This window comes from Labeo rohita, chromosome 22 (assembly GCF_022985175.1).
Source record: "Labeo rohita strain BAU-BD-2019 chromosome 22, IGBB_LRoh.1.0, whole genome shotgun sequence".
NCBI lineage: Eukaryota > Metazoa > Chordata > Actinopteri > Cypriniformes > Cyprinidae > Labeo > Labeo rohita.
In genome coordinates, this window is record NC_066890.1 from 36,772,199 (window position 1) to 36,793,744 (window position 21,546).

The 21,546-nt window shown below is 33.5% G+C and overlaps 1 protein-coding gene across 1 annotated transcript in view; it reads left to right on the forward strand.

The window, feature by feature from the left end:
- The first annotated feature begins 2,585 nt into the window (after nucleotides 1-2,585).
- The window catches only part of ptpn4b (protein tyrosine phosphatase non-receptor type 4b), a 46,599-nt gene continuing 27,638 nt past the window's right edge, over nucleotides 2,586-21,546 (forward strand). Inside the window, 9 exon segments of the mRNA XM_051094450.1 lie at nucleotides 2,586-2,932; nucleotides 9,437-9,591; nucleotides 16,650-16,757; nucleotides 17,193-17,235; nucleotides 17,333-17,411; nucleotides 18,763-18,807; nucleotides 18,891-18,943; nucleotides 20,999-21,119; nucleotides 21,333-21,420. Coding sequence (XP_050950407.1) covers nucleotides 9,454-9,591; nucleotides 16,650-16,757; nucleotides 17,193-17,235; nucleotides 17,333-17,411; nucleotides 18,763-18,807; nucleotides 18,891-18,943; nucleotides 20,999-21,119; nucleotides 21,333-21,420 — 675 coding nt within the window. The 5' untranslated portion in view covers nucleotides 2,586-2,932; nucleotides 9,437-9,453.

The window sequence follows — 21,546 nt, forward strand, 5'->3', positions numbered from 1 at the left end:
GTATGTATGTATCTATCTATCTATCTGTCTGTCTGTCTGTCTGTCTGTCTGTCTGTCCGTCCGTCCGTCCGTCCATTTATCTATCTAATAATGAAAAAGATCTAAAAATATTAAATAATGTGTAATAATATCTATCTATCTATCTATCTATCTATCTATCTATCTATCTATCTATCTATCTATCTATCTATCTATCTATCTATCTAATTGTCTGTCTGTCTGTCTGTCCGTCCGTCCATCTGTCCGTCTGTCCGTCTGTCCATCTGTCCATCTGTCCATCTGTCCAACTGTCTGTCTATCTATCCATCCATCCATCCGTCCATTTATTTATCTAATAATGAAAAAGATGGAAAAAATATTAATGTGTAATAATATCTATCTATCTATCTATCTATCTATCTATCTATCTATCTATCTATCTATCTATCTGTCTGTCTGTCTGTCCCTCCATCTGTCCGTCCGTCCGTCCGTCTGTCCATTTATCTATGTAATAATGAAAAGATCTAAAAATATTAAATAATGTGTAATTCTATCTGTCTGTCTATCTGTCTATCTATCTATCTATCTATCTATCTATCTATCTATCTATCTATCTATCTATCTATCTATCTATCTATCTATCTATCTATCTATCTATCTATCTATCTATCTATCTATCTATCTATCTATCTATCTATATATCTAATTGTCTGTCTGTCTGTCTGTCCGTCCATCCGTCTGTCCATCTGTCCATCTGTCCAACTGTCTGTCTATCTATCCATCCATCCATCCATTTATTTATCTAATAATGAAAAAGATCTAAAAAATATTAAATAATGTGTAATAATATCTATCTATCTATCTATCTATCTATCTATCTATCTATCTATCTATCTATCTATCTATCTATCTATCTATCTATCTATCTATCTAATTGTCTGTCTGTCTGTCTGTCCGTCCGTCCATCTGTCCGTCTGTCCATCTGTCCATCTGTCCATCTGTCCATCTGTCCAACTGTCTGTCTATCTATCCATCCATCCATCTGTCCATTCATTTATCTAATAATGAAAAAGATGGAAAAAATATTAATGTGTAATAATATCTATCTATCTATCTATCTATCTATCTATCTATCTATCTATCTATCTATCTATCTATCTATCTATCTGTCTATCTGTCTGTCTGTCCCTCCATCTGTCCGTCCGTCCGTCCGTCTGTCCATTTATCTATCTAATAATGAAAAAGATCTAAAAATATTAAATAATGTGTAATTCTATCTATCTATCTATCTGTCTATCTATCTATCTATCTATCTATCTATCTATCTATCTATCTGTCTGTCTATCTGTCTATCTATCTATCTATATATCTAATTGTCTGTCTGTCTGTCTGTCCGTCCGTCCGTCTGTCCATCTGTCCATCTGTCCATCTGTCCAACTGTCTGTCTATCTATCCATCCATTCATCCATTTATTTATCTAATAATGAAAAAGATCTAAAAAATATTAAATAATGTGTAATAATATCTATCTATCTATCTATCTATCTATCTATCTATCTATCTATCTATCTAATTGTCTGTCTGTCTGTCTATCTGTCTTTCTATCTATCCATCAGTGTTGGGAAGGTTACTTTGGAAATGTAATAGGTTACAGATTACAAGTTACTCTATTTAAAATGTAATAAGTAGTGTAACTTTTCAATTTCTTTATTAAAGTAATGCAACTTATTACATTTGATTACTTGTTGATTACTTTTCTAAATTTCTAATGTTTTCAACTGTTAATCATTTTGAAACATTTAAACCAGGCAGAGTTAACCCTACAGTAGCACTCAACACTGATTACTGTCGGACTTTCAAAATCCTTTATCACTTGAATTAAGATTATAATAAGTAAGGGATAACATACATCTTTATTTTGTGATAACAACTGGCTGGATGTACATTATCCCAAATAGGAAATAAAACAGTTAAGAATAAGCATGTTGTCGCCTTAGAATTCTAAGGTTCTGTCTGCATTCAGAGCACTTTTGAGATACTGAGCTTCAAAGTTTTTGCGTTCCATAGACTTCTGTAGATAGAACCATTTTTGTTTTCTTAAAAAAAATTCCAAAATGTACACAGCTTACAAAAGAAACATCACAATGTAAATAAGTCGTCACCGAATAAGAATATGTGAATAACTCAATTTTAATTTTTAATTTATATTTAATAATCAATATAATTCTAAGGCGACGATGTGTCCTAAACTCCTGAAACATTGGTGTCTCATTTAAGAGCAGTCACAATGCTATTTTAGAAATTTTAGAAGTCAATTAAATCTGTATGTGGGTGTGTGTGAAAAAAAAAATCCCCTTCTGTAATCATTAACATTTTCAAAAGTAACTGTAATTACCCATCTATCTATCTATCTATCTATCTATCTATCTATCTATCTATCTATCTATCTATCTATCTATCTATCTATCTATCTATCTATCTATCTCTGAGTGAGAGCTGAACCTATGTATCTGTGCATTCAAGACCCCGCCCCCGCGTTCCGACCACGCCCCCACGGCAGACCTATGAGAATGTAGGCGGGGCGTGAGCGGTTGCGCCATGTTAACGCTGCACGTTGCAGCCGCAGCAGCCAGTAGCAGCAATACAGAGACATATGCGGGATTATAGAGCTAAACCCGGCCAGCAGCCACAGAGAAGATTGCAATTGCGTCTGAGGCTTTTATTTAATGCACCGCACCCAAGAAGAAGCCAGGATTGCGTTCCCGTTTCGGAATTATTCTTTATTACTGTGCCAGAGGCCCCTTGAATTGAATGTAATGTGAACATCTACAGCAATGTGGTTGTTTTCCTGCAGATGAGCTGCTGTTTTGTCCTCTCCCCCCTCCTATTCTCCTTTCATCATAATTCAACATCATCTTCAATTCACTGGACTCTCCTAGACCTGTATATGAAGGTAAGCATGCATTACGCGTGTATTTCTCTATTGGTGTCACCATTCATGCATGCATGCATGCCCTGTCTTCCTTTTTTATCCCATTGCATAGCAACCAAACCAGCCAATGCAAGCTTCCAGATCCCTGAAATGATGCACGGGCAGAGGCATAAAGCGTGCATTCACCTTGCACGCTGATTTTAGGGACAGGTTGCTTCGGATGCCATGCAAATGCCTTTATGTAACGTCCAGGGTTTAATTTCTGCTGCATGTCAAGATAATCCATCCATATGATGGCCAAAATGCATCCAGTGTCTGTGATTTGTGCAGCCGGGCAACATGGATTGCATGCATAGTGTGTTTCGTTCTCTTCTGATACCTGGCAACCCTCTCAATGGCCTCTTTTCCAGATCCTTCAGCTGTCATGTGAGATATATTTGAGCTTTTGTGTTTATTTAAGGTTTATGTCACATCTGTACATCTCAGCTGCTCCCCATTGTGCCTTATTTTCTCTGCCACATCATTACATAACCTCAGCTCTCATCCTTTGCATGCAAATAATCTGCTCGCATACAGTTGCATCCAGAGAGGACATTATATTGCTGCAATGTATCACCATAAGGTTTGTTCTAATTGTTTTCTGGGCACTACGCATCTCCCCTGGTTGAGTCGGTGACATCATCTCCTGTTCTGTCCCCCTGGTGTGTGAGCGTGTGTGTAAGTGCGCATTCTTCAACAGACTGTAATGCCAGATCTGGATGTGTGGTGTTCTTCTGATGATGCACAAAGACCTTTTTCATGACAAAATTGACGTGTCGTGCTACCGTGCGTTCTGTTGAATGTTTTTTTATTCCTCTAGGGTTGGATGTTTCTGTAAAGCTGGCTTAGGTTCAAGTGGAGTAGGTAACTTGGATAGATGATGTGTCGTGTGAATGAATGAATGAATGAATGAATGAATGGATAAATGACAGCCTGTTGGGCTGTTAGCATCTTTGTCTTTTCATCTTCTAGTTCAGTGTTTTTCAGCTGGTCTTGCTTCAGGAGTGAGATTTTGGGTTCAGATTTACTAGCAAAATTTGAGGTATGCATGCAATTAAAAAAAAAAAAGTAGTTTTACAGATAAGCGTGCAATTTACGTGTAAAATGATATTTGTGATGTCCAACTGTGTCTTGTAAGGTACTGTTTTGGCCTGCCACTTGATGTTCAATGCTCATCAGATATTTACAAGCAAAATTTTAAGTATGCATGCAATTCTAAAAAAAAAAATTACTTGTATTTAAAAAAAAAAAAAAAAAAGAATACATGCACTTGTCACATTTTGCTTCTAAGGTCCAATAGTGCCATCTAACGTACTATTTTGAGCTGCCACTTGACGTTAAATTCAAGATCTGTGTTGGATATTTACAGGCAAAATTTTAAGTATGCATACATATATTTAAGCAAAATTTGGGCTGCAACTTGACATTCTTTGCTAGATACGCAGTTGGCGTTTACAAGCAAAATTTTAAGTTTGCATGCAATTGTAAAAAAAAATTACTTGTAATTTTTTAAAGAATGCATTCGGTTTTACTTGTAAAGTGTAAAGGTACTAGTAAAGGATGCCACCTCAGGTTCAATGCAAGATCCACACTGGAACATTTACAAGCTACATTTTACATATGTATGCAATTGTAAAAAAAAAAAAAAAAAAAAAAATACTTTTAATTTTTTTTTTTAAATTAATCTAACGCAAGATCTGTGTCCTGAAGCAAAACCAGTTAAGAACCAACTGAGCTTACTTGTATTTACCTGTAAAATTGTACTTGTAAAGTTTACTTAAACTGACCGTTAAAAATACAGTGAACGGAATACGTGCAATAAGACACAAAATTTGACTGAATTGAATATCAACAATTTTGTAAGTGCATAAACAACAACATAAATGTACAAATAGTGGGATAAATCTTGTATTATGATTGGCCATATTACCAAGTATCACATTTGCGACAAAATGTCAAAAGCTGTTGACATCAACAACAAAATATACGGGAATTAATTTGTTGTTGTACATATTATTATCAATGTTATTGATATTCAGCATTTGTATTTTTGATTAATATTTACAGAACTTAGTTGAGAACCTCAGTAGCTCATGATGCACATTATAGGTTATGATGGCTCCATCTTAGAGAGACAGATGGAAATACTGGTTTAGGGGGCTGACCAAAAGAGTGTTTTTAGTGTGGGCGATTAACTCGTTTTGTAATCCCACTGTCTGAGACCTTCTGAGGTGTTGGTGGTCTGAACCCCACTCAGTGCTCAGCGGAAAATTCTAAGTGTTTCGGTGTTTGTGGTATTCGATGACTTCCGGGGAAACTTCTACAGAAGAAAAACGTTCCACTACACACACACTTTCTCTCTCACACACCTCACAGTTTAGCAAGTTATACAAAGAGATTATCCTTTCTGCACTGACACGCAGGACAAATAACTGCGCTGATGTAAGTATCAGATATGAATGTTATTTTTAGGACTGATTTGTGTTTTGTGAGATGTTACGATTGAAAACCTTTGAGGTTCACATCTTTTCGTTTGTCATCGCCACGATAACAATGACCGTAAAAGTTAAAGAGATCCTAAAAAGTGATGCTTTTGCCTCAAAAGACTAAGGTTGGCTGGTGTAAATTTAGTCGAACGGATGTTGAAAGTTTAAATATGCTCGAACGCGTTTGTTATTGACGGCATCTTTTGTCTGACAGTACCTTTCTGTGGAGATTGTGTTGTAGATTCATGTTTGTAATCACTTGGGTGGAGGATTTGAATAAGCGACTGTGACCATCCAGAAAGGTCGCATGTTTGTTCCTAAAGGTCACGAACTCTGACCCCATGTTGTTTACGCAGCTGCCTTTTAGTGTTATGGGAGCTTGTTTTACTACAGTATGAACGTGTGAAGAAACTTAGGTGTGTCCATTTTTAGAAAGCACTAAGAAAATGTAAAAATAAACCATGGCGGCAACTGCGAATGATAAATGATGCAAATGCCATTTTTAGAAGCAGAAAGCTTGGTGAATTCTACAGAAAAACACTTCACCCCCCCCCAAAAAATGGCAGTTTGATTATCATTTACTCAGTCTTGTGTCGTTCCAACCCGTATGACTTTATTCTTCTGTGAAACACAAAAGATATTTTTAAAAATGTCTTCACAATGGAAGTCAATGGGGTCCAATTGGTTTTTGTTTGAACCCCACTGATTTTCATTGTAAAAAGGAACAAAAAAGTCTTGTTTTGTGTTTCCAGGTTTATAATGAATGCGAGTACACTTTAAGTACTCATTATAACAAATAAAAAGGTTGTCACCCACTTCCCTGACCTTAGCAGCAGTAAACGTGCTGCGAATCTGTTAAGCCAGTGTTCTTGGAAAGAGACTTTGTATACGACATCACATAAGCTCATAACCTGCTCCCCGTTCTTTCCTCCCAGATTGTGGTAACGACACAGATAAAAGCAATGTGAATGAACAGGTTTATCAGATAACAAGAAAGAAAGACTCTAGATTGGGTGGTGTCGAGTCTGAGACCTTACAGTGAGCTAAAACCTAGAATAAACTCCTTGGCGATAGAGTTTTTGGCTCTTGTAATCTCACTGTCAGGTCTTTGAATCATTGCCGCCCAATCTAGAGTCTTTGGTTTTAGATATCCTGCCTTAAAGAGTCTAGAGTGGCTTAAAGAGTCTGTGAAATCTAAAATTTTAATATTGGGAAAAGAGACTAGATTATTCTATCCAGAGTTGCAAGTGTTAATTTCCACACAGTTTTTTAGTTTTAGGCTTTTTCTTTTGACCATATATCCTTAGGTGGAGTCAATTTTAGTGATGCAGCAAAGTAGGTTTTTCTTTACCAAAACACCGAAAACTAAATTTACATTTTCATTTCACCTGAAAACCAAAACAGGAAGTTAAATTTGGTTCACTGGTCACATTGGAGAAGCACTAACTGACTGAAAAAAGAAAATATTTGCTGTTTCTGCTGAATATTTTAGGTTTGCACTACCAGTCAAAAGTTTTTGAACAGTAAGATTTGTAATGTTTTCTAAAGAAGTCTCTTCTGCTCACCAAGCCTGCGTTTATTTGATCCAGAGTACAGCAAACGTAGTAATATTGTGAAATATTTTTACTATTTAAAATAACTTCACACAGGTTTTGTTTTTGTGTTTTGACCATAATATCCTTTAGGTGTAGTCGATATCTTGGGATGTCATATTAATTTATTTTTAGGTCAATTTTAGTGATGCACCAAAATAGGTTTTTTACTAAAATAAATTTACATTTTCATTTCACCTGAAAACCAAAACAGGAAGTTAAATTTGGTTCACTGGGTACATAGAAGAAACACGAACTGACTGAAAAACAAATATATTTGCTGTTTCTGCTGAATATTTTAGGTTTACACTACCAGTCAAAAGTTTTTGAACACTAGGATTTTGAATGTTTTTTAAAGAAGTCTCTTCTGCTCACCAAGCCTACTTTTATTTGATCCAATATACAGCTAAAATTGTGAAATATTTTTACTATTTAAAATAACTGCTTTCTATTTGAACATATTTTAAAATATAATTTATTTCTGTGATCAAAGCTAAATTTTCAGCATCATTACTCCAGTCTTTAGTATCACGTGATCCTTCAGAAATCATTCTAATATGCTGATTTGCTGTTCAAGAAACATTTATCATCATCATTATTATCAATATTTAAAACTGTTCAGTACATTTTTCAGGATTCTTTGAATCGAAAGATCCAAAGACAAGCATTTATCTGAAATAAAAAGCTTTTATAGCATCATACACTATATCATTCAAAAGTGAAGTCAGAATTATTTTAATTTAATTAATATTAATGTATACTTTTATGTAGTAAGGATGCTTTAATTTGATCCAAAGTGATGATAAAGACATTTATAACGTTACAGAAGATTTCTGTTTCAGATAAATACTGTTCTTCTGAACTTTCTATTCATCAAAGAAACCTGAAAAAATTATATTCAGCTGTTTTCAACATAATAATAATAATAAATGTTTTTTTGCACAGCAAATCAGAATATTATAATGATTTCTAAAGGATCATGCAACTGGAGTGATGATGCTAAAAATTCAGCTTTGAAATCACAGGAATGAATTACATTTTTAAATATATTCAAACAGAAAACAGTTATTTTAAATTAAATTCAAAATTGTACTGTTTTTGCTTTACTTTGGATCAAATAAATGCAGGCTTGGTGAGCCAAGAAACATAAAAAATCTCACTGTTCAAAAACTTTTGACTGGTAGTATATATAAGGTCAAATAATTTTGGCGCATCGCTATGTTTTAAAATAAATTAGCGTTTCTAATTTTAGTCAGCAAAAGCATTTTAGTTAATCAGGAAGTTCAAAATTTAACCAAAAATTCAAGAGATCAACATTTAATACCACTGCTGTTCATTATATGTTTGTCTAATTAATAATTTATTGAATGTTTTAGTGCATTGTTACAGAACGTGCACGACTTGCATATTCTGACTAGCTTGTAGCTTAGCTTAAGTTTGCTTGTGCGTTCGCAACATTATGTGAAGAAGAAAATTGTAATATTACGTTTGTTTTGTTTTCTGATTAGTTATATATGTTTAAGAAGTGTTTGCAGTTAATTAACCCGCTTCAGTTTACCAGTGTTCGTTATTAGTGTAAACGTTGTTAGCATAGGTAATATTTTGCGGTGTTTTCTCATTTTTCTGGTTGTTTATATGTCAGCAGCGTTAATTATCAACCTAAAGTGTGTTGTTGTTGTGTCTTTGTTATAACTGATGATATCAGTGTCAGTCACAAGCTAAATTAGGTTTGTAAAATGCTACGTCTTGTTTTGCTAGGAGTTCAAATGAAGATAAATAGTGTTCTGCTTTGTAGAAGTTCTTCCGCCTTTGTGTGTCTAAATGAAATAGCTTGATCTTTTATAATATAAATGGCTTTTCAACAAGGTAATTTTTGAGGGAGTCTTCAGTGGGCTGATTGTCTTGAGGAATCTGAGCAGTGGCCGAAAATGACCTTGTTTGCTTTAAGAAGAGCGTTTGGTATCACTAAAACCTTGAATGAAAGAGTTCAATATTAGAGGATGAATGTCAGCAGTTTCAGAAGCTGAATTAGGTTAGCTCACAGAAAGAACAAGTAAATATATTAACCAATTTCCTTTCGTGAGTTGTATGAATCAGAATTATCCTGACACCAACCCTGAACTCTATTTCCTTTACGCGCTTCTTCAATTGATGGACTATTAAGTGGTGTGTTTCGATTTTTACTCTCTCGTTTCTTCTACTAGAACCTGAAAGCTAAAATCTACAAAATGTTTTCCCTGCTCGCTTTATAGCTGTTTACAGGAACTTTTAGGTGGAGTATAGACGAATGTTTGTGAATGGTGTTTGCAGTTGGATCACACTGGCTAGTGTGTGTTTTACACTGCTTAATAACGTTTACCTTGTCAGGTGAGCGTTTTGGTAACCTTTAGCCTCTGTGCGTTTCTCAGACGGAGTGGGGACCGTAATGACCGCACGCTTCCGGTTGCCTGCTGGCAGATCTTACGATGTGGGAGCGTTGGAGGAGGCCAGAGAGAGACAGCACGCGCAGGTGGTGTGTAACGTTTTACTGCTGGACAACACAGTACAGACCTTCAGAGTCAATGTGAGTATGCGCACACGTTCATTCATGTATGTTACAATGAAAAATTGCTCTGAATTTACCCAGCGTCATGCCAAGATGTAGATGAGTTTGTGTCTACATCACTTGCTCACCATTGCAGTGAATGGGTGCCGTCAGAATGAAAGTCCAAACAGCTGATAAAAACATCATAATAATCCACAAGTAATCCACAACACTCAATTCCATCAAAAAGCTGCCTGTTTGTAAGAAACAAATCCTTTGTTAACACAATTTTTACTTGAAATCATTGTTTCTGGCAAAAATATGAGTTGCTGTATCCATATTATTGCTTTCTCCAGTAAAAAAAAAAAAAAGTCATCTTGTCTGAATCAGGTGAGAAATATGCGCAGATCAAACACCGTTTACAAGTTAAAACAGTCAAAAACAGTAATATGTTGGTAAATTTTGATATAAGAGAACAACAGGAGATGGACTTTTTACTGGAGGAAGTAATATTATGAATGGAGGACTCATATTTTAGTCAAAAGCAACTCTTTGACAGTAAAAACGTCTCAATGATGAATTAGTTTTTTTAAAAACATGCAACTTTTTGCTTCATAAGATGTTAATTGATGCACTGGAGTGGTGTGGATTACTTGTGGATTACTGTGGTGATTTTTATCAGCTGTTTGGACTCTTATTCTGACGGCACCCATTCACTGCAGAGGATCCATTGGTGAGCAAATAATGATAATTTTCTCCAAACCTGTTCTTATGAAGAAACACTAATTTAAATCTCAGATGGTCTGAAAGTGAGTAAATTCATTTTTTTTTTTTTTTTGGTTCCTTTAAGAAACTGTTCCTTTAAGAAAGCTAATCAACCCTCTCAGGATTAGTTGTTTTTATAAGGAAGGTCAAATTTAATTCCATATATGTTGTTTAGTATTAAACTCCAGTATTGTGTGTGCAACGTGTTTGAAAATCATAAGGAATGAGTGTGTTTTTTCTTTTGTAAGTGATGTATTTTGTATTTTCATAACAAAACAGGCAAAAATATCCTGTAAACTTACACTGAAGGCCACAGAGTTGCTTTTTTTGGTGTTGGCCAATAAGAAACCTTCTAACCACCTAACAACCACTCAGAAGCCTTCAAGCCAGATGCTAGAAACCAATCAGAACGCTTTAGTGGCTGCATAGCAACGCCGTGGCAACCACTCAGAATGCTCTAGGATCTTGGCAGCAGGCCAACACCACTCACATTCACTTCAGAAAGTGCAAAAATCTGCTTTAATTCAGCAGTACTTCAATACTAATTTGATAAGATTGCATTTGTTTTTTTTTTGTGCTTTTGGCCGAAATCCAAGATCTGAATTCTGTCGCAAGTAGGTCTTGAGTGAGTAAAGGCCCAAATTTTTCAACAGTCATCTTCTGTTTTAAGGATCTCTGTGGATGTTTCTTTCTCTGGAGTCTTACAGAAACTTCTTTAAGGTTTCAGAAGAACTTTAAGGAATGCTTTAAAATTCCTTTAGAATTTTAAAAACCTTTAGAGTTTAAGAAAAAAAAAACCTTTAGAAACCGATCTATGGATTTAAATGTTATTCAAGAACCTCTTGAAGAACTTGCAGCAGGTCTGTGAAGACAATTTTGAAATCTTTCAGAACTTCAGAAGCTCCACACACAGTGTCCATGATGCACATTTTCCCCTCAGAAGAGCAGTTGAAAACACAGTAAGCAATCAAAAAGCGGAAGTTTTTTGGTTTTAGGCTTTGTTTTTATCTTTGGAGCATAATGTCCTGTAGGTTTAGTCGATATTTTGGCATGTCTTATATGTTCATTTAAGTCAGTTTTTAGTGATGCACTGAAATAGTTTTTTACCAAAACACAGAAAACTAAATGTACATTTTCATTTCGCCTGAAAACCAAAAGTGGAAGTCAAACCAAGCTCAGACTTTAGTAGACCAAAATAATTTGATATTGCAAGTCTTGAGTGAATAAAGACCCAAATATCTCTACAGTCTTCTTCTGTTTTAACAATCTCTTTGGATGTTAAGAAGATCCAAAGTTTATTTCCTACAGAAATTTCTTTTAGAGTTCAGAAGAACTTTAAGGAACACTTTAAAACTCTTGAAAACCTTTTGTTTTTGTCTTATGACCATAATTTTTATTTTCTTTCATTTTGAGTGAAAACCAAAACAGGAAGTCAAGTCAAACCAAGCTCTGAATTCAGTCGCAAGTTCAAAAGAGTTTGATTTGACCCAAATATCTAATTGGTCTTCTTCTGTTTTGAGGATCTCTGTAGATGTTGAGAAGATCCAAAGAAGTCCTTCAGAAATTTCTTTAGGAGTTCAGAAGGACCTTAAGGAACGGTTTTAAAACCTTTAGAAGCATATCAATGGATTTAATGTTGTTCGTAACCTCTTGAAGAAGCTTATAGCAGATCTGTGAAGAAAACTTTGACAACTTCAGGAATCCCATGAAAAAATCTCCATGATGCACATTTTTTCCCCTCAGAAGAGTAGTTTAAAACAGTAAGCAATCAAACATTAAGAAAATTGTACACAATTTTACACAAACACAGTTTTTAAGTTTTAGACTTTGTTTTTGTCTTTTGACCATAATATCCTTTACGTTTAGTCTGTATTTTGGAAGTCAACCAAGTTCTGAATTCAGTCGCAAATTCATACTAGTTTGAATTTGTAAGTCTTGAGTGAATTAAGACCGAAATATCTAAACAGTCGTCTTTTGTTTTAAGGATCTCTGTGGATGTTGAGAAGATCCAAAGTTTCTTTCTCTGGAGTTCTACAGAAACTTGGGTCCAGAAGAACTTTAAGGAATGCTTTAAAATTCTTGAAAACCTTTAGAAACCGATCTATGGATTTAAATGTTCTTCATAAACCTCTTGAAGAACTTATAGCAGATCTGTGAAGAACATTTGGAATTTTTTTCCCCTCAGAAGAGTAGTTTAAAATACAGCAATGAAAAATCAAAAAAAGTGGTAATTGTTACACAGTTTTTTAGTTTTAGGCCTTGTTTTGTCCTTTGACCATAATTTCCTTTAGGTTTCATTTTGGAAATCAAACCAAGCTCTGAATTCAGTCGCAAGTTCAACGTAGTTTGATATGACCTAAATATCTCAATAGTGTTCTTCTGTTTTGAGGATCTCTGTGGATGTTGAGAAGATCCAAAGTTTCTTTCTCTGGAGTCCTACAGACATTTCTTTAAGGCTAGAGTTCGAACAGGAGAACTTTAGGGAACATTTTAAAAACATTTAGAAACAGATCTATGGATTTAATGTTCTTCGGGAATCCCACAAACCCTACAGAAACTTGGGTTCAGAAGAAGTTTAAGGAACACTTTAAAATTCTTGAAAAGCTTTAGAAACAGATCTTTGGATTTAAATGTTCTTCATAAACCTCTTGAAGAACTTACAGCAGGTCTGTGAAGAAATTGTTTTTTTTTTTTGTTTTTTTTTAACCAAAACACAGGAACTTAATATACTTTTTCATTTCGCCTGAAAATCAAAACTGGAAGTCAAACCAATCTCAAAATTCAGTCGCAAGTTGAAAATTGTTTGATTTTGTAAGTCTTGAGTGAATAAAGACCAAAATGTCTCAACATTCATCTTCTGTTTTAAGAATCTCTGTAGATGTTGAGAAAATTAAAGTTTTTTTTTTCTCTGAAATCCTACAAAAACTTCTTTAAGGGTTCAGCAGAACTTTAAGGAATGCTTTAAAATTTTAAAATTTTAAAAAACCTTTAGAAACAGATCTACGGATTTAAATGTTCTTCATAAGACTCTTGAAGAACTTATAGCAGATCTTTTTTTTTTTTACCAAAACGCTAGAAAACTAATTTTACGTTTCTGTTTTACCTGAAAACTAAAAGTAGAAGTCAAACCAAGCTCTGAATTCAGTCTCAATTTAAAAATAGTAGGATTTTATAAGTCTTGAGTGAATAAAGACTCAAATGTCTCAACAGTAGTCTTCTGTTGTAAGGATCTCTTTAGATGTTGAGGAGATCCAAAGTTTCTTCATCTGGAAGAAACTTCAAGTGTTCAGATATGGATATAAATGTTCTTCATGAGCCTTTCTATGAACATACAGGAGATCTGTGAAGAAAATTAAATCTTTTTTCTTTCTTCTGTGGAACACAAATGAATATATTTTGCTGAATGTCTCAGCTGCTCTTTCCCATGTTACCAAAATGTTGAACAATGGCTGCCAAGCTCCAAAAATGTCCGAAATCTAAAGCCATGCAAAAGCTTTGCCTGAGGAACAAACTGAAATTGAAGTTATTTTTCCTGTTGAGATTAAAGAGCAGCTTGAACATTTATCAAAGTATCTTCATTTGTGTTCTACAAAAGAAAGGAAATCATACAGGTTTGGAACGACGTGAGAGTGTTAATGCTGACAGGACTGGATTGTTCTTTCAGAAACGGTGAGCTCAGGTTTTAGAGTTGGGTGGATAATGATCTTTGGGAGGTTGCAAGTTCAATCCCAGGTAGAGGTGACCCAGAAACCACCAAGTAACTGATGTCTCACTTTTGCTGGCTCAGCAATTCGCTCCTGAGCTGCAGCGCTGCCGTTAGTGTGCAATAAATCGGTTTGGATGAAAAATGTCTGTTAAATGGCAGGTCGGTAAGAATCACCACAGGAGACCAGCCGTCTGTGAGGTACAATAGAGGCTGACTGGAGTTATGCGTTGTGGCGGCTGGGGTTGGTTTTCCGCGTGCAGCTCACAGTGGCTGTTTCGGGCAGATGCTTCACATTCCTGGGTTGGACAGAAGCGTGTCCTGAGGCCATGTCTGCCATGATAATACAAGTTACACAGATCGTCTGGGCTGAAGGGTTAAACTAGCTTGGAAAAAGTTTGTCTATTAAAACTGCCTCAAACTCGAGTCTAAAGTTTTCATTTGTTAAGACGGTATGGTTGTATTTACCCTATTTTCCACACAAAACATGCCATTTCAAAAATGTACTATGGTTTTTGTGGAAATACTATATTTTGTCATAATCCAAAAAATGTGTCCAAAAACATGTTGTTACTATGGTACTTAAACATTGTTGCCATGTCTGAAATAAAAATGTAAAGCACTAAAGCCATTGTATTATCAAAAAAGAAATTACTTAATTACTTGCTTAATATTCCAGCAAAAATTATTTTTCTTTTCTTTTCTTTTCTTTTCTTTTCTTTTCTTTTCTTTTCTTTTCTTTTCTTTTCTTTTCTTTTTGGTTTGTTCTGGTTGGGTTTTATTTGTTTTTTGGTGTGGCTTGTTCTGGTTCGGGTTGGGTTTGGTTTTTGGTTCGGTTTGTTCTGGCTTGTTTTTAGTTTTTTGCTTTGTTCTGGTTTAGGTTGGGTTTTTTTTATTTGATTATTTTTTTTGTTGTTGTTTTGTTCTGGTATGCTTTGGGTTTTGGTTGTAGTTTTTTTGGTTTGGTTTGTTCTGGGTTGGGTTTGGTTTGTTTGTTTTTTGTTTTTTTGTTTGATTTGATCTGGTTTGGCTTTTTTTTTTTGGCTTGGTTTGTTCTAGTTGATGTGTTTTGTTTATTTATTTTGGTTTTTTTTTTTTTTTTTTTTTTTTTTCTTGTTTTGCTTTTGCTTTTTTGGTTTGGTTTATTTCTGGGTTTGGTTTGTTGTTTGGTTTTAGGTTTTTTTTTTTGTTTGTTTGTTTTGGGTTGTGTTTTTTTTTTTTTTTTTTTTTTTTTTTTTTTGGTTTGATTTGTTCCAGTTTTGTTTTGGTTTTTTTTGCTTTGGTTTAGTTTGGGTATTGTTTGGTTTGTTCTGGTTGGGTTTGTTTTGATTTTTGGTTTGGTTTGATCTAGGTTTTGTTTGGTTTTAGGTTTGTTTTTTGTTTTTTTTTTGTTATTTTGGTTATGATTTTTTTGTTGTTCTGTTTGGTTTTTGGTTTTTCCTGGTTTTGTTTGGGTTTTGTTTGTTTTGGGTTTTTGTTTTGGTTTGTCTGTTATGGGTTGGGTTTGGTTTGTTTAGTTTTTGGTTTGATTTGATCTGGTTTGGCTTTGTGTTTTTTTTTGGTTTGTTTTGTTCTAGTTGAAGTTTTTTTTGTTTGTTCATTTTGGTTTTAGGTTTGTTTTTTTTTTTTTTTTTCTTGTTTTGGGGTTTTGCTTTTGGTTTGGTTTGTTGTTTGGTTTTAGGTTTTTTTGTTTGTTTGGTTTGGTTTTTTTTTTCTGGTTTGTTTTGTTTTTTGGTTTGTTCTGTTTTCGGTTGTGTTTGGTTTGGTTTTGTTTTTTGCTTTGGTTTAGTTTGGGTATTTTTTGGTTTGTTCTGGTTGGGTTTGTTTTGATATTTGGTTTTGTTTGATGTAGGTTTTGTTTGGTTTTAGGTTTGGGTTGTTTTTGTGTTGTTTTTTGGTTTGGTTATGATATTTTTGTTGTTGTCTGTTTGGTTTTTGGTGTTTCTTGGTTTTGTTTGGGTTTTGGCCTTTGGTTTGGGTTTGGTTTGTCTTGTTTTTTTGTTTTAGTTTGATTTAGTTTTTTGTTTTGGTCGTTTTGGTTTGGTTTTTGTTTTGTTTGTTCTGTCTGGGTTTCTTTTGGCTTTTGGTTTTAAAGATCCTGGTATTTTTATGTTTGGTTTGTTCTGGTTTATTTTTTTTTTTTTTTTTTTTTTTTTTTGGTTTGGGTTTTGTTTGTTTTGGCGTTTTGGTTTGGGTTTTATTTGGTTTAGTTTTTTTTGTTATGTTTGATTTTTAGTTTTTTGCTTTGATCTTTTTGGTTTGATTTTTGTTTGTTCTGTTTAGTTTGGGTTTTTTGGTTTCTTTTGTTCTGGTTTGAGTTTGCTTTGGATTTTGGTTTAATTTGTCCTGGTATTGTTTTCTTTGGTTTGGTTTGTTCTGATTTAGTTTTTTTTTACTTAGTTGATCTGATTTGATTTGTTTTGGTTTGCTTTGGGCTTCTATTTTAGTTTTAGTTATGGGTTTTATTTAGTTTGCATTTTGTTTTGGGTTTTTTCCTTTGCTTTTGTTTTGTCTTTTGTGTTTTCTTATGTTTTAACCTCTTTCTTTGTCTTTTTGTTTTGCTTTTTCTTTAGTTTTCATATAACAGTCCAGAACTGATATCAAAACAAACGCTTTCTCTCTCTTGTAGAAGCAAGATCAGGGGCGGATCTTGTTGGACGTAGTGTATAAACACTTGGAGCTAACGGAGCGAGACTACTTTGGCCTTCAGCTAGCAGACGACTCTTCTGACACCCAGGTAGACACTCACCTGTCACTCAGCTGTCGCCAGCAGCAACAGATTACCCATAAACCCTTGTTCATTCAAGCAGCACAACATGTCAACCTGAAAAAATTGTATTTGCATTAGAGCGATAAGAAAGATGCCAAAAAATATGATTTCATGAACCCGGTCTATTATTTATAGCAAATACGAAGCAGTTCAGAAGTTATTTTGGTTTCTACACACACCGTGTCTGTACAAATAGTGAAGTTCATTCTCAGGTCACATATTGAAGTGCTAATATCTGTTTCTGCTTGTAGTAAAACGAGGTGAATGTTTAATTCACTGTGTTTGATGTTGTTCAGTTTTGATGCCGTTCACATTGCTGAGCTGATATTTTTAGCCGTTCACAGTGAAAATGTTGAGTAAAAAGTATCCTAAATTTCAGTTATGACCGTGTGTGTGTTTCAGAGGTGGCTGGACCCAAACAAACCTGTTAGGAAACAGCTCAAAAGTAAGACATTTTTTACATTTTTTGCTTTTTTAAGGTGTTTTTTCCATCTGAAGTGTCAGAATAAAATGTTCTGACTCTAATTATTTTTCATTTTTAGGACCGGCTTCACATAATCTGAGGTTTAGAGTGAAATTTTTCGTGAGTGACCCTAGTAAACTACAGGAAGAGTACACGAGGTACTTTTTTTTTTTTTTTTTTTTTTTTCTTGTAATATTTCTCCATATATGACAAGAAGTGCTGTCAAATGATTAATTGCATCCAAAATAAACGTTTTTGTTTACGTAATGTGTGTGTACACACATACAGTATATATTCAGAATATATTTACATGTATTTACGTGTACATATTTATATTCATATAATTTAATTTATACATAAATATATTTAATATGCAAACTAGGGCTGGCAAATGATTAATCACGATTAATCACATACAAAATAAAAGTTTGAGTATGCCTAATATATGTGTGTGTACTGTGTGTAATTATTATGTGTATATATAAATACAAGCACATTCATGTATATATGTAAGATATATTTACAAGTATATGTATGTATTATAATCTATAAAATTCATATTGCATACAAATAAAAATATTTTGTACATAAATAACATTTCTCTTAAATATTAAAACAATCATAACATATTTTTTTAAATATATACATGCGTGTGTGTCTATTTATATATACTTAATAAATATGCACAGTACACACAAATATATTATGTGAACAAAAATGTTTATTTTGGATGCGATCAGTTGCGATTAATCGTTTGACAGCCCTAAAACAAACATAACATATTTTTCTTAAATATGAACATGCATGTGTGTCTATTTATATATAAGTAATAAATATGCACAGTGCACACAAATATATTATGTAAACAAAAACGTTTATTTCTGATGCGATTAATCGCGATTAATCATTTGCCAGCCCTAAAACAAACATAACACATTTTTCTTAAATATGAACATGCATGTATGTCTATTTGTATATATGCAATAAATATGCACAGTGCACACAAATATATTATGTAAACAAAAATGTTTGTTTTAGATGTGATTAGTCGCGATTAATCGTTTGACAGCCCTAAAACAAACATAACATATTTTTCTTAAATATGTACATGCATCTGTGCTTTTTTATATATACACATGATAAATATGCACAGTGCACACAAATATATTATGTAAACAAAAACGTTTATTTTGGATGCAGTTAATCGTGATAAATCGTTTGACAGCCCTAAAACAAACGTAACATATTTTTTCTTAAATATGTACATGCATGTGTGTCTATTTGTATATATGTAATAAATATGCACAGTACACACACATATATTTTGTAAACAAAAACGTTTATTTTGGATGCGATTAATCGTTTGACAGCACTAAAAATATAACGTTTGTTACATCATATGTAACCTAAATCTGTGAAAAATAGTAAAAATAATACATTTTCTCTTTCTAGAAGATGTAAAATATTTTGTTTGTGATATTTATTAGTGTTATTGTGTTTTTATTGCAGATATTTGTACTTTTTGCAACTAAAACAGGATATTTTGAGCGGCAGGTGAGCATAAATGTTATAAAATTAGTTAGTTTTCTTCTAAAAGTCAGTATCATATAACATTTTAATTTCTGTTTCTGTGCTAGACTTCCTTGCCCACAAAATACAGCAGTTCTTCTAGCTTCTTATGCTGTTCAAGGTAAGTATTACAGCTTATTTATTACTAACAATTAGTGGTCCTATGGGTTTTTCAGTGCCAGTATCTATAAAGCATGGTGGTAATATCAAATAAATGAGGAATCTGTATTAAGGTCTTGTGTTAATCAGCCGTTTTTATTTTAAATGTTAAAGCTGTAGTACATTATCCTAAGTACTCACTTGCCATTCTGTCAAATGTTGAATGAAGTAGGTTTTGAGGAACAGATTGCAAACTCTCTGACCTGTGCGTTGGTTTGGCTGGTGATATAACCGTCCGCACAGGATGAACAAAAGCTGTACGCTTTGCCAAATAGTTCATGATCTGCCTTTTGTCTCTTTCCTGTCCCTGTCTGACCCATTTCCAGTAATAAGGCTGAAAAAATGTGGCTAGTGCTGATTTATTACATAATTAACAATCTGCTGTGGTAACCGGTCGTGTTACACTCATCACAGCTGGTGTGTTTTACTAGTAGCTTCACATTATTACATGGTATGGCATAAGTGATCGCGTAAGTTTCTTGTTTTTATTAGGGTTTTGATGTTGTATCGTTTTATATTCTTTTTTTCTTTTTTTTTATGGTGATGTTGCGTTATTAGAGGTTTTGTTTTCCACACTAATTTCTGCCTAGTTTTCATTTAGATTACCTATTTAGTTAAGACTTAAAAGTTAATAATCTAACAATACTAATAGTTTAATAACACTGTTAAATTTAATTTCTAAATTAATATCTGTCAATCAAATTATAACACTGAGATAAATTCAATTGTTTTTTTGTTTTTTTTTTGTTTTTTTAGAAAATTCTAATTAAAATTATAAAGTTAAGATAAATGCATTTGCGGCTTTCTTTTTAGTATTTAAATTGCTTTGGAAAATTGTACAAAGTCTTCTTCAGATTACAGTATAATTTCAAGATCAATGTACTTGTGACTTTGAAAATTAGAAAATTGCACAAAATTAATGCTTAAAATTATAATATTGAGATAAAACAAAAACAAAGTGTCAAGTCGATTAATCCCAACATTGTGATTTAAATCATTACACATTAAATCATTTTTTTCCTTTGGTAAATTATAAAAAAAATATTTTAATGCTTTAAATTGTAATATTAAGATAAATGTGCTTATGACTTTTATTTTTAGTGTTTTTATTTATTTTTAAAATTGCGAAAAAAAAAAAAAAAAATTGCATTTCAATTTATTGCAATATTATGATTTAAAACACTTTTTCTTTTTTACAAACATTTTTATAAAATTGTTTAATGCTTTAAATTATAATGTTAAGATAAGTGTACTTGTAACTTTATTTTTAGTAGTATTTATTTCTTTTTTAGAAAATTGAGATAAAGCACTAAAAATAAAGATGCATGTCAGTTCATCGCAATATTATGGTTTAAAGGATTAAAAAATTTTGTACAAATTTTCTCGAATGAAAAAGAAAGTTGCAGGTACATTTAATTCTTTTTTCCCCCTAAATCATTGTATACAATTGTTTAATTGTTTAAATTATAATGTTAAGATAAATGTACTTCTAACTTTATTTCTAGTAGTAATTATTTATTTATTTATGTATTTATTTATTTTTATTTTTTGGCAAACGGAGATAAAACACTAAAAATAAAGCTGCATTTTATTTTATCTCCATATTATGGTTTGAAGCATTAAACAATTTTTTTTTTACAAATTTCTTAAATTAAAAAAAAAAAAAAAAAAAAAAAAAAAAAAAAAAGCAGGTACATTTATTTATTTATTTTTTTCCCAGAAATTTGTATAAAATTGTTTAGTGCTTTAAATTAGAATGTTAAGATAGGTTTATGCCACAACATAAAATATTTTGCAATATAAATTATCAACTTCTAATTTTGGAAAAAGAAAAACGTAACCATTTTTGAAAGTTAATGGTGTTTGTTTCCAGTAGACCGAATGAGTCAGCCTGCTTCCTTAGATCATGAGGAAACTGTAAGTCTGGCTCTTTGAAAGGGTGAAGGACACATTGTGCCCCGTGTCTCACACTGACGTACATGCACACATGGTTTCTTGGCCTGTTTTTGTGTTTCAGCTGAGCTGGGGGACTACAGTCACTCCGAACATTTGCCTGGGTACCTCTCCGAGTACAGCTTCATTCCCAACCCACCGCAGGACTTTGAGAAAGAGGTCGCCAAACTGCACCAAGAGCACAAGTAAGAGACGCCAGACATGTCCATGAAATCCTCCAGTGTGTTAAAGATTCTTATATTTAACTGAGTGTCAGTGGAGACGGAGGAACAAAGGGTCACAGCTGAGCACACACACACACACACACACACACACACACACACACACATAGATTTGTGGAACAAGGCGGTTCATTGTTTGTGGATCTGTGAGATTGAGTCTCTCTCTCTCTAATGCAGTGGACTCACACCAGCTCAGTCCGAGTTTAACTACTTGAATGCTGCACGGATGCTGGAGCTGTACGGCGTGGAATTGCACTATGCTCGGGTGAGTGGCTGGCTCATCTTACCCCACTGTTCTACCCCTCCTGTTTCATATGTACTGCAAACGAACACTAGAGGCTTGAATGATGTCTGCAGTCACTTAAATTTAGGGATGCACTCTTGTTTTTTG